This window comes from Geotrypetes seraphini, chromosome 2, assembly GCF_902459505.1.
Source record: "Geotrypetes seraphini chromosome 2, aGeoSer1.1, whole genome shotgun sequence".
Classification (NCBI taxonomy): Eukaryota; Metazoa; Chordata; class Amphibia; order Gymnophiona; family Dermophiidae; genus Geotrypetes; species Geotrypetes seraphini.
The window spans coordinates 395,739,609-395,750,762 of record NC_047085.1 but is presented as its reverse complement, the minus strand read 5'-3'; the positions used below and the strand labels follow the sequence as shown (position 1 = coordinate 395,750,762).

Here is an 11,154-nt window from a genome sequence, read left to right as displayed (position 1 = left end):
ATAATCAAATATGGGCAACAAATCAGGCAAACAATAGTCATATCAAATTAAAATAACAAATACAAACATTTCTATACATAGTTTAACTTATACATATAATATCAAAGCAGAGGGAAAATTATTAATGGGTTACAATCAATATTAATTTTAAAACGTTTAAGGAAAAAACAATAGGAGGGGCAACAGATAAAATTTATAATAATATATAAAATAAAAAGAGACCGAATCTTTGAAATTTATTCACTAAAAGCATCTATAAAAAGGAAACTCTTAAGTTTGGACTTTAATTTATCTAAGTGCTTTTCCTCTCTAATAAATAGTGGGAGGTCATTCCAAGATTGAGGAGCTGTTATTGAGAAAATAGTGTGACGCCTCGTATTGATAACTTTCAATAAGTGTTGATCTTGTGATCTTAACTGTCTTGAGGTGAGATGAGGAATTAAAACTAAAAATAAAAGCAGGGGTTTTAAATAATAATGATTTAAAAGTAAGTAAGCATAATTTGATTAAGATACGGTGTGCAACTGGGAGCCAATGTGCCTTTTTAAGTAATGGAGAGACGTGATCAAATTTTTTGGCTTTATAAATAATTTTAACGGAGGCGTTCTGAATAATTTGAAGACGTCTGATTTCTTTTTGCGGTAGACCTTTAAATAGTGCATTACAATAATCAATTTTGGAAATTACTAAAGAATGAATTAAAATATTCAGGGATTTTGCACATAAAAATTTGGCCACTGAACGAATTTGGCGGAGTCTGTAGAAAGTGGATTTGACCACATGGCTTATGTGATCATGATAAGTTAGTTTATTATCAAATATTACTCCAAGAATCCTAATATTGTGTGCCATCTGCAAAGGAATACCTTTAATAGAAATGGGAGAAAGAAGTCTACTGCAGTCCTTCCATGGAAAGAGCATAACGGTAGTTTTATTGATATTCAAGGCTAGTCTATTGGTATCTAGGCAATGATGAATTTGATCCAGCTTTCCGTTTATTGCTGTTATTTCTTGTAAATTAATAGACTGGCAGAGAGTCATAAGGGGGGCAAGAAAAGTGTTGAACAGTAAAGGTGAAAGTATTGATCCTTGAGGAATGCCATATGGAAATGAATAACTATCTGAAGATGAATTATTGAAAAAGACATTTGATGAACGGTTTTCGAAGTAAGACTTGAACCAGAGCAAAACCTGGTCTGTCACACCAATAGATTGAAGCCTGTTTATTAGAAGGGTATGGTAAGTAATTTTTTTTCTGTCTGTCAAGATTTTTGATGAGTTTTAAAAAGTGTGACAAAGCGTCAGCAGTGTATTTCAGCTGCAGACTCCCATAAATGGTGTCTACAGTGTTTAGGCCCTAAACACAAAATAGAGACTTCTTCTCACTGTTCCATTTTAAAATCTGCTCTCTTAAAGCCTATTGCACTCAACAAGAGCAGTTATTCAGTGCTGCTATGAATGTTGCTAAATCTTCACAGGTGTTGACATCGAAGACTTCGACATCGATATTGCAAGAAATTCCAGCATCAGGGAAGCCAGCTAAGAAGCCACCCAAACAAACATCGCTCTCAAGCTTTGTAGGTTGTCACTCCTACAAGATGTGCATCCTTACTGTGGTCACCCACTCTGAGACAACCTGCTGCACCCATGCCTTCTTTTAGGGAGAAACTGGACGAGTTCTCCCAGAGAGAGCTCTGTAATATATTTACATTGCATTGCAGGCCCGTGCTACCATTGACTTCCTTAGTACCGGCCCAGCTTGAGTATAGCGTTACAATGCCTCAAAGTACTGTTGTCAGCTATCCATTGGCACATCAAACTCATCAAGGATCTCCTGTGAGACACTGTTATTCCCTTGCTAAATGATATTCAAGACATTGATCTTCCCACCAATGTTCTCACCGACGCTCCTCGTCGAAGCATTGCCACTCTTCTTCAGGGTGATCAACCTCAAGATAGCATCACATCGCGTTCATGTTTTGAAGAGTAAGAGGTGGCCATTCATTGGTGGTCTAAATCAGATTGGTATTGAAGATGTCAAAAATCTTCAAGTAGACATCGTTCTCCTCAACACACAGTGTCTCCAAGTCCTCTATATGATTCAGATTTTTGTTCGTCTGCCAGAGCCAGAAAGGGGCACGGACCTCAGTTTTTTAAGGACGTGCGGTTTTAGATCCGCGTTTTACCCCTTCCCGGAGAAGAGCTACATTGAAGATACAGCTGACAGCAAACGAAGAAAGCAGTATGAGAAATAGCATTTGTTTGACACACATAAAACGTCCACCATAAAAGAAAAGGCAGCCCGTACGGTCCACTCCTTCTCCGGCCAGTCCTACTCCCGTGTATTTTAGCCGCTCGGAGACGCAGGTGCGACGCGGGTGTTCCGGCCGGTCTGGATCAAAGATGGCCGTCGTCGTGCACTTCCGGGTCACGCGAGGCGCGGGGAGCGGGCTGCTTGCACTTTACCCGCAGATACAGTTAGTGCGGGAAGGAGATGCCGGTGTGCCAGTTCTTCTTGCAGGGCCGCTGCCGGTTTGGGGAACGCTGCTGGAATGAGCACCCGCGGGGAGGCCGCCAGCCTCCGTCGCTCGGTGAGTATGAGCAGCGTTTTCAGGGGGAGAATCTGGCTCGCTAAGGAGTGAGGGACCTCGTTAGTTAAACTGAGGTTTTCCGATTTTGCGGCGTCAGCTGCTGCGACGCCTCCACGCTCCTGGTGGGCGCAGAAGCGTATCTTGCTTTTCGGCTCATTCGTCTGGTTGGTATCTTCGGTCTCCTCAGATCAGGGAACAAGTCAAGCCTACGGGCTGTTGCAGGGCTCTGTACTACAGCAGAAGTGAAGTATCGGATAAATCCGAGTAGACTGAGCAAATTGATATAGACTGAGAAAAGATGGGTCATATTGAGATCCTGTTCCCTGATGGATAAAGTGTATCAAGAAAATTCAAGTGCAATAGATATGCCCTGGATAGTAGGGTATTCTCCCCATGCTCGGGAGCCGTTTAGATGGAATCCACTTCCGTTTTTTTTTTATTTATTTAATTTGTTTTCTATCCCATTGTCCCCAAAGAGCTCAGAATGGGTTACAGGTTATTTCAACTCTTCCTCCTTCTCCTACGAGCTCCATGTCCATTCCTATCACCCCTCTCCAGCTCCATGTCACATCTCTCTCTCGCTCCAACACTATGTTCAGTATTCCCCCACCTTGCATCCCCTTCTATCTGTTCCTCTCCACCACCATATCCAACATTTCTCCCTCTCGTCCTTCTTCTCCCTCCCTGCCTTCCAGCCTTTGTCATTAAAGATCATGTCCGCCCACCAGCGCTGAAGCCGCTTCCGACAATCTCTGCTACCCCCCCCCAGCACTGAAGCCACTTCTGACAATCTATGCTACCCCCCCCCAGCACTGAAGCCACTTCTGACAATCTCTGCTACCCCCCCAGCACTGAAGCCACTTCTGACAATCTCTGCTACCCCCCCAGCACTGAAGCCACTTCTGACAATCTCTGCTACCCCCCCCCCCCAGCACTGAAGCCACTTCTGACAATCTATGCTACCCCCCCCCCCAGCACTGAAGCCACTTCTGACAATCTCTGCTACCCCCCCAGCACTGAAGCCACTTCTGACAATCTCTGCTACCCCCCCCCAGCACTGAAGCCACTTCTGACAATCTCTGCTACCCCCCCAGCACTGAAGCCACTTCTGACAATCTCTGCTACCCCCCCCCCCAGCACTGAAGCCACTTCTGACAATCTCTGCTACCCCCCCAGCACTGAAGCCACTTCTGACAATCTCCGCACTGCCCCCCACGCTAAACACTTCCGACGATCTCCACCCCCATGCCCAAAGCTGACACAGAAACCTTCTTCAAGCCTCACTTGCTCCTTCGGTCTTCACCCTTCAGCAGCACTCCCTGCATGGACGGCGCAAGCAGTGACTCGCATGCTGCACGTGGCTGACCCACAAGCTTTCGCCCTAAAATCAACTCTTGACATCAGAGAGAAGGTTTCTGGGTCAGCCACTTGCACGCACCACCCATGCAAGGAAGGCCACTGAAGACGGAAGAAGTGAGTGCAGCTCGAATAAGGTTTCTGTGTTGTCTTCGAGAGCAGGGACGGGGCGGAGAATATCAGAAGCGGCAATGGGGGGCGGAGATCGTCGGAAGCAGCTTCAGCCCGGGGGGGGGGGCGGAGATGTTGGATGTGGCTTCAGCTGGGGGGGGGGGAGTGGACAGAGGAATATGGGATCCCCGTTGGGGGCGGCCACCACTGCTTCTTCTACAGATTGATGGCCAGGCGGCGTACCCCCTAGAGTACACGTACCGTATTTTAAGAAATACTGTCGTAGAGCAGAGAGGTACCATGGGTGCTTTTGAAAAATCCAGAGTTTTTCATTCTGAAAACAGTGTACAGAGCATAGTTGCCAGGGCCGAGGTTTTCTCACCCAATTGAGCTGCTTTGAAACGCTGGTTGTGGGAAATTTCGAGTAGTTGCAGATTTGGGGGCTGGTTTTAGATTTTTGTGTGGTAATTTGGGCTGCATCATGGCACAACCTGTGTTGAATGGAAAGAAGAAGGAAAGCTGCGAACTTGTTGTGGGCAATCTCATGAGTTTGACAGTAGGATGGGGAAGAGTATGCGGGAGAGGTGCCAGATCGCATACAGGGAAGAGAGCAGAAGCAAAAGGGAGGGATGGGAGACCACAGGGAGGGAAGACTAGTCCTCCTCTGGTTCATGATTCACTGCTCTTGTCAGCCTTGGGCCTTCCTCTCTCCCAGGTCCCATCTACTTCCTGTTTCCATGAAGGCAGGACCTGGCAGAGAGGAAGGCCCGATGCTGGCCATAGCAGCAAATTGCAAACGGTGCGCTGCTAACTGCAGAGTGACAAAGGGAGAGGGGAGAAAAATGCACTCAATTGGGGAGAGGGAGGGAGAAGAAAAAGAGATGCCAGACCACGGGGAGGGGAGGGGAAGGAAAGGAGATGCCAGGCCATGAAGGGAGAGGAAGAGATTCCAGGGAATGGGGAGGAAGGAAGGGAAGGTGACAGAGATGCCAGACCCAGGGAGATAGGGAAAGGAAAGAGAGGAGATACCAGAGCATGGAGGGGGAAGGAGAGGAGAAAGAGATGCTAGGGCATGGAGGAGGGAAGGGAAAGAAACTGAAATGCTAGACCATCAGGGAGGGAAAGGAAGGAAAGGAGATGCCAGAGCATGGAGGGACAGATGGAAGGAGAAGAGAGATCCCAGTGCATGGGGGAAGGGAAGCCAGAGTATGTGGTGAGTTGGGATGGGAAGAAGGAAAGGAGAAGGGAGAAATGCCAGATATTGGGAAGGGTGTGGAGACAGAGAAAAATAGAAGGGACTGATAAAGAGGGCAGATGCTGGATGGAATAGAGAGTGAAGAAAAGATGAGGAAAACAGACACCAGAGATAAAAGGTAGAAAAAAAGTATTTTGTTGTTGTTGCTTTTAGACTAAAGTAGTATTGTAGCTGTATTGATAAACATTTATAAATAGAAAATAAAAATAATCTTTTTATTGGACTCATTTTAATATATTTTTTACTAACTTTTGGAGACCAAAATTCCCTTCCTCAGGCAGTGGCGTACTGGGGGAGGGGGGGGGCAGTCCACCCCGGGTGCTGCAGGGGGATGGCTCATCCAATCCCTTTTTATATTTGGGAGGGGTGTTAAAAAATGATCAGCCCCGGGTGTCACGTCCCCTAGGTACACCACTGCCCAATCCCTTCCCCGTAGAGTATTAGGGAACTTCCAGAGCAATTTGAATCCAATTAGAAAAGGTTGTTTTATGTCTGTGAATTTTGTTTTGTATCTTCTGTGAGTACGTTCAGATGCTACTTTGTAGAGAGTGTCCCAACTGAAGTTAGTTGGACTGAGAACTTTTCAGCACCCCCCTCATACATTGGGCTGTTTTGAGGCTGCTGTTTTTTGGTTGCTTTCAAGGTAATTGGGCGAGATTATAAAAAAGTATCTGGCAACACTAGTACCAAGTTCAGAAGGCAGTTGGAGTCAGAAGGGGAAAGCAGTAGGGAGAAACAGCCTGTCTTTCTCTGGTTAATAGTTTTGTGGGAGCTGGCAGAGAATGTCTCGGACTACTTCTGTGCATATAGCTCAGGGGATCAGTGTCCCAGAATCCTGAATATTCTGGTAAAGGGGGAATTTCTTTTTTTTTTTTTTAAGTTCAAAATGTTTATTAAGGTTTTGTAATACAAACACAAAGAAATACAGAATAAAATACAATGAATACTATTATATAGACATCCAGAGGATGTTTATCTAAACAACAATTATCTGCAAGCTAAGGTATCAGCTCAATAGAATACTGTAACACGTAAGAAGAGGAGAATAAAGTAACGAATGAATGAAAGAAACGGGAAGGGTATAGACTGAAAAGAGGAGATTTGGAGTGGTCAGGTATGAAATTGAGATTGCACAAATTGGTCTAGAAATTGCCATGGCGAATTATTGGTGGAAAATTAAGAAGAGATTCTAGAAATGCAAAGTTTTTCAGCAGCATATTGTTCATGTCTATTATAAAGACATAATGAGTTCCACCAGAAAGAGTAATCAGAGAGAGGCTGATTTTCAATTTTTAATATGCATAAGAACAGTTGCAAACATACTATCAATCAGCCTGGGAGGGCAATCCGAACTGGCAAAGCAGGGGTGTTGAGATCGAAGTATGATCATGTCGAAAGTAAGAGCACAATTACTTATTGTAATATTTTTCATAGTGTTCCATATATGAGACCAGAAGGAATGAACAACAGTGCAGTGAAACAACATATGATCTAGAGTCCCATCCACAACGAGACAGTGCCATCATTTAGGATTCGGTCTCAATTTTGCTTTCCACATACGGTGAGCGGTCCACACAGCTTGCCACATGACGAAGTATAAGGATTGTGAAACTCTAGAGGAGTGGAGGGGTCGATTGGTTTTGCTCCAGTAAGATTTCCAGTCTATTGCGGAGATAGGAGATGTCATCATATTTGACCATTGGTTTAGATCCTGAGGCGAGAAAGTGTATCGATGATCACGTAGAATTTTGTAGAAAGTAAAGACAGCTCTACCTCGGGATATCATAAAGTCACTCCAGCGATGAAATGTGTTCAGAGAGAGGGTTGCTTCCGTATGAAGAGTCAAAGAGTTGATAGCAGAAGACAACAATAGCCACTGAGGAAATTGAGTACATATTACAGAGAATGGTACAAGCAAGTTTTTATACAGTAATTGTTCTACATACCATATTCCAGCTTTTTGCCATTTTTTCCAACAGAAAGTTTTACCATTATGTTTGAGTTTGGAATTATTCAAAATGGACATTAACAGTAGAACAGTTAAATAGTGATATGTCTGCCACACCATCTAGATATCGAATAACTTGCTGTGTCACACTTAGTAGGGTGTATCCTTTTAGTTGCTTAGGGATATTCATAATGCACAGGACTTGTAAAGGATAAGGATGACATATATGTGTTTCCATTTCCAACCAGGGGGATAGGTCCTGCTGAGGCTGGATGTGAGCCCAGTACACTCCATATTTAGCAAGGGAAGCTAAAGAATAAAATTGGAAATCAGAGAGATTCATACCACCATTTTCTTTTGATGCTTTCAGTTTGGTAAGGGCAATACAGGGTTTTTTATTATTCCAAATGAACAAGAAGAGCTTTTGGTTAATCCACTGAAATAAAGGTTTCTTACATTGAGAGGGTAGCATGGATAGGACATATGTGAGTCTAGGTGCTAAGGTCATTTTTATTGATGCTATCCTGCCCCACCTTGATAAGAACAGTGGGAACCAGTTGGAAACTGACTGAGTAACCATTTGTTTGATCCTTGATACATTCATTTCCATTATCAATGCAGGGTCCTTATGAATCATGATACCCAGGTATTTAACAGCTGCATCTGACCAATGGAACTGGAAGTTAGATAGATCAGATAATGTTATAAGATCATTTAAGGAGAATAATTCAGATTTTTAATAATTCATTTAATTATTAATAATATAATATATAATAATTAATAATTCAGTGTCCCAGAACCCTGAATATACTGGTAAAGGGGGAATTTCTATTTGTCCTTTTTACATTTTTAACCTGATAGTGTTCTTCTGGCCTGCCTCCTGTGCACATAACCAGCCACAGGGTCTGCCACTCTCCTACCTTTGTCTTATACCGATGTCGCCAGCCTAAGTGAAGATGGTTTACCTTTAAGTAAATCTGACTTGCAGAAGGCCCAGAGAAATGATCCAGGTTTAGATCCAGTGTGGAAAGTAAAGAAGTACTACAAACCTATTGAGTCTTTAATGTCAAATCACCCAGAAGTACCTCTTCTACTTCATGAATGGGATCATCTAGTTATGTAAGATGATATATTATATTGAACCACCCAAGATGCCACCAGCTGCCCCAAAAAACAGTTGGTGCCGCCCCAGAAATTTTGTGGTCCTGTATTAAGAAGTTTACATGATGAGACCAGCCATATGGGTGTGGATCATACCGCTGAGCTGATCTGATCAAGGCCCGGTTCTTCTGGCCCAGATTGTCTGCTAACATTGAACAGTATGTTAAGACCTGTGAGAAGTGTATTAAGACATTGCCTACTCGAGCTACACCTCTAATGCATATTACCAGCAATGGATGACTAGACCTAGTGTGCGTCAATTTTCTGCGTCTGGAAAATGACAGCCATAACATTGATAATATTTTGATGGTCACTGATTATTTTACCCAGTATGCCTAAGCCTACCCTACTAAAAAATAACAAGCAGACAGTTGCAAAAGTGTTATGGGAGAAATATTTTGTACTCTGACCAAGGTAGAGATTTTGAAAGCAGGTTAATTAGAGAGGTGGCATCAAAAAGTCACATACCACTCCTACCACCCACAGGGAGAACCACAACTAGAAAGATTCAATAGAACTTTGTTAAAACATGTTGTATACTTTAGACCCAAAACAGAAACAACAGTGGAGTCAACAGATTGGTACATGCTTATAGCTGCACAATGAATATTCCCCTTATTATCTTATGTTTGGCCAAGAAGCTAGACTACCTATGGATGTATGTTTTGGGATCACACTAGATGGGTCACTCTTCAGGAAACCATCTCAGATACATTCAGAATCTCAAGCAGCCGAGGAGACAGCTGACAGACAAAATACAGGCAATAAACTCCGCTATGATGAGTCAAAAAACAAGAGCTGCAAGCTGGGGACAGAGTACTAATCAGAGCTTTAGGTATCCCAGGCATGCATACACAAGCTATCAAATTGCTGGTGCAGGAGTCCTTTGTGGTAAACCTTAGTTGCCAAACTTAGTTGCCAAAGGTAAACCTTTGTGGCAACCTTAGTTGCCAAACCTGCCAGTGTACAAGCTGATACCAGAAAGTAGAAAAGGTCTTGAGAAAACTCTACACAGAAATCATCTACCCCCTTAGGTCAATCAGTCCAATTGCCACAAATTGAAAATTCTACAACATCCAGGCCTATAGCAAAATGCAAACAAAAGTTAAGACATCAAACTTGTTTGCAGAATGAACAAGAAAGCTGTGACTCTGACCACTCTGCAGAATTTTCAACGTCTTGAAGATTCCACATTTCAGTTGGAATACTGTATGGACCCACCAGCATCATAAGGCCTAGATCCAATTGAGTTAGTGGGATGCTTCACAAATAGGTCAGTATCTAAGACAGTAACTGAAAGAAATGCTAGCAGTGCAGAGGATCTTAGTGACCCCTCTCTCACAAAACATACACATACATGACACACCTCATGTACATCTTATACATGGATTACAACAAACTCCAAAAACAAAATTGCCAAAGAACCTTACAAAGAGACCCACAAAAAGGTCAAAGGTTCCCAAGAGTGGTAGTGAAACGGTGTCCCCAGCAAAGATTAAAGCAATAACCAACACAATAATGTGTATAAGGTAAATAACTATCAGAATTTTACAAGACTTAGGTACCCTCAGTGCGAAGGGACAGCGACGGGAGCGTAGCTCCAACGCTTCACGCATCAAGGTGGCGCTGAGAAGGCGTACACCTACACACCATCATAGGGTACCAGAATGTGTGTTTTTAAATCAAAATGACACTATCACCAACAAAAGCAGTGCAAAATAAACACAGGGCACTATTACAGCAACCAATCGGGGAACCCCCCAGCCAACTCCCAAAAAATGAAAAAGCAAAACTTAGCTTCAAAAGATTTTCATCCAATGTCCAAGGGAAGTGAGACAGGGCAGATGGAATGCCAGAAGACCAGGTTCAACCAGCCTGGTTTCGGGAACAAGTCCCTTCCTCAGGAACCCATAACTGAACAAATCAATGGCAGTCCTCCAGGAGAGCGTGTTAGATCCTGTATCCCTAGCGGACTAGGTCCTTTAAGGCTTTTATGTGGATGATTTATTTTTATGTGGATGAAATTATTTTATGTGGATGATTTCAGTGTACCTTTGGAACTTTGACACTTTCAAATAAAGTCCATTTAGGAACATCGTCACTCCACATAATTTTTTTGGTTTACCCTACAGGTCCTACAATCTTTTCCTCTTATGTTTCTTCTCAGTGATTTTAGCCACCTTACACAGCATGGTCACACTTGGCACACTCTTTTTTCATCTTGTGGTCAAGTTTAGCTACTAATTTGCATGTATAAGGTTGGCACCACAGTCACTTTTATGCCATTTATCAATTATTTTTCATTTTATTCTTCCTCAATCCCTCTAGGACCCCTGAGGAAGATGTGTTTGCCGAAACACAGACCGTTTAGGGTCCGATTGGATTTGTATTTTAATGGTTTTATTGTGAAGAGCATATAATAAATCATCTTTCAGAACATCTAAATCCACAGTCTTTTGTTTTTATCGCTGGTTTGATTTCACTGTGGATTATTGGGTCTTCTTTTTGTTTTTTATTGTGTTAACTTCAAGCACATGCCACACTCCTTTCTATCCGTTATATGATAATTATTATCAAAGTACATTTAAGAGATACAAGCTCCCTTTCTCTACCCAGCAATGAAATGCTAGATCATATGTCTTCTGAGCCAGCAAGCTTAGGAATCAAATATCATCTGAACTACCATCAGGTATTAATTAAACCATGACGCTTCAGGCGGGAAACTGTTTTAA

General features: G+C 42.9%; 1 protein-coding gene across 1 annotated transcript in view; it reads left to right on the top strand.

Annotated features, from left to right (window-relative positions):
- The first annotated feature begins 1,433 nt into the window (after positions 1–1,433).
- NUP42 (nucleoporin 42) overlaps positions 1,434–11,154 on the top strand; it is a 42,287-nt gene continuing 32,566 nt past the window's right edge. The window contains exon 1 of the mRNA XM_033930877.1: positions 1,434–2,591. Within this exon, the coding sequence (XP_033786768.1) occupies positions 2,495–2,591 (97 nt within the window). The 5' untranslated portion in view covers positions 1,434–2,494. The remainder of the gene's footprint in view (positions 2,592–11,154) is intronic.